Source organism: Lygodium microphyllum, chromosome 3, assembly GCF_053477565.2.
Source record: "Lygodium microphyllum isolate KBCC chromosome 3, Lygodium_microphyllum_v1.1.10, whole genome shotgun sequence".
NCBI lineage: Eukaryota > Viridiplantae > Streptophyta > Polypodiopsida > Schizaeales > Lygodiaceae > Lygodium > Lygodium microphyllum.
The window spans coordinates 176,761,965-176,764,209 of NC_141137.1; the positions used below are offsets into that span (position 1 = coordinate 176,761,965).

Below are 2,245 nucleotides of genomic sequence, written 5' to 3' on the forward strand. Positions count from 1 at the left end.
TTCATTTATTTAAATAAAAATTTTGATATTTCCAATTTATGATTGAGACTAATCACAATTACTAAACATTGATTTTATATTCATTTCTAATCCATATGAACCCCAAAATTACAACAAAACCCCCAAAATTTATCATTTTCATGACCACTTGAGAGCTGAGAAGAATCCATCATTGGGATAATGATATGTAAGTATACAAATAGAAGAATGAATATATTTATCTGTCTTTCAATACACCTAGCTTAAGCTTTGAAAGCTTATTCTTACATGTCATGAATCGAGCCTCTCTCTCTCTCTCTCTCTCTTCACTACATTCAACACTTCCTCTAGAAGGCGTTCTGTTTTGGACAACAAAATCACATTTGTATTTAGGAAGGGTTGGCCTTGGAGACTCTTTATCTTATAAACAACGGCATAGTGAACTCCTTCACATTGTTGTAAAGAAAAAACATAATTGGCATTCTTAAGGTAAAAATGAATCAAATGTGTAACACAGCCAGCACATGGTCGTATGTATTCAAAGTGCTCCACATTAGAGCAGTTTCAACTTTGAGGCTCAAAGAGAAGAGATGGCTAAGAGAGGGAAATGGAGGGACCGATTTATTGTGTACAGGGCATAGGCTATGCAAAGGAGCAAGATTAGCCGAGGCATGAATATGATTTGAGCAGGGACGTCTCGTCAATGGTTTCTAGCTTGGGCATCCACGACCTGCACCTCGTCACCTGTCGATAGTGATGCGCCATGGATGCTTGCACTTGCAGCTGTGGGAAGCTGGGCTTGGCTTCACCTTTTTGTGAGTGAGAATAAGGAGAAGGAGACGAAGATGCAGGCAAATTAGACGAAGGAGAAGAAGAAGACGACGACAACGACATTAATGATGATGATGCTGATGCAGGAGAAGGAGACTGAAGCAGAAGCCTGGCGAAGGCCTCCATGTCGTGCCTTGACAGCCTCTTGTGCACGGCCGCCTGCATCGGCACCAGAAGGTAGGCATGGCAGGGCCTCAGGTCTTCATCCGCTGGTAGTGGATCACCACATTGACCTGCACCCCTATTCATGATCTTCTTGTGGCCTGAATCTGCAGCATGCTGTGCAGGCGTGGCAGGTCTATAATAGCTGCAGTAGTACTGCCAAATCTCTACCACGAAATGGTTGGGGAATTCCAGCATCAGCTCTGCTGCTTTGATGGACTCCTGGATCTCAATGATCCGGTGCTCGAGCGCATGCACCACTTTGATTGTAGACGTGCTCGGGGCGGCGGCAGTGATATCAGGGGTGGATGCACAGGGAGGGATGTACATGCAGGAGGAGACCTGGCTGCCCATCCCATGCAATTACAGGATTAACAATAGAAGGCTGTTATGGAGGGAAGAACTATGCTACTTTGAGAGACACATCAAGGGCAGAGAAGGGCAGCAATATATGGCATTTTGCATTGCCAAAGAGTTGAGCTGCTATCTCAGTATAATCAGTACTACCTTGTGCGTTGGTGGTGGTTGTCTGTTACACACGGTAAGGCATTATATAGAACCTTTGATGTGAGAAGACTGAATGATATGATTAATAAAGTGGCTCCCCAAGGAAAGGACTGTGATTGTTTAGGAAAAATATTGCAATTGGTTGTATCACAGAGGTGCTGGTGCTGCCCAGGTGCCAACACATCCCTAGAACCTTGGCATTCCTGCAATTGTGCCAAGTCTAGGTTTTAGGATAGAACAGTTTCCCAAAAGAGCCTTCTCTTTTGGGGATGTTCTGCTTGAATTATGCAATATGTGCACATACTACATAGTCAAGCATGACCACCAGTCTTGATCTAATGCCCATATAGATGGTAGAATTTTCCTCTTCACGTGGCATTTGATAAGACACTCACCAACATTAAAGCCACTATGTCCTCCTTGAACCAAGTATGTCTTCCCATCCTTTTCTTCTCCTAACCTATGGTTATGCCATGGCCTTGGGTCACGGGTGACTTTTCACATGGTTGTTTGCCTTGGTGACAAACAAGAATGAAAGGTGATGTGGCAACATGATATGATGGGGATGCTAATGGAGGCTGGGCCAGATGCCTAGTTAAAGCTTGAAAAAAAGTCCAAGGATTTGGATTCACTTGCAAGGATTGTGATGGTGGATTATTAGCTGGTTAAAAGGGGCATGTTGAAGAGTGTTGGAGTTGGCAAAGGTATGTGGAAAGTGGGGTTCTCTCTCCTAGGAAGCTTCGCTCGGTACTGTATCAAAATGATT

At 43.9% G+C, this 2,245-nt stretch overlaps 1 protein-coding gene across 1 annotated transcript; it reads right to left on the bottom strand.

Annotated features, from left to right (window-relative positions):
• Window positions 1–227: 227 nt before the first annotated feature.
• LOC148039241 (uncharacterized) lies at window positions 228–1,778 on the bottom strand. The gene has a single exon (XM_087675543.1). It carries the CDS (start codon window positions 1,324–1,326, stop codon window positions 640–642), a length of 687 nt encoding a protein of 228 aa, XP_087531669.1. The 5' UTR covers window positions 1,327–1,778; the 3' UTR covers window positions 228–639.
• Window positions 1,779–2,245: the final 467 nt, after the last annotated feature.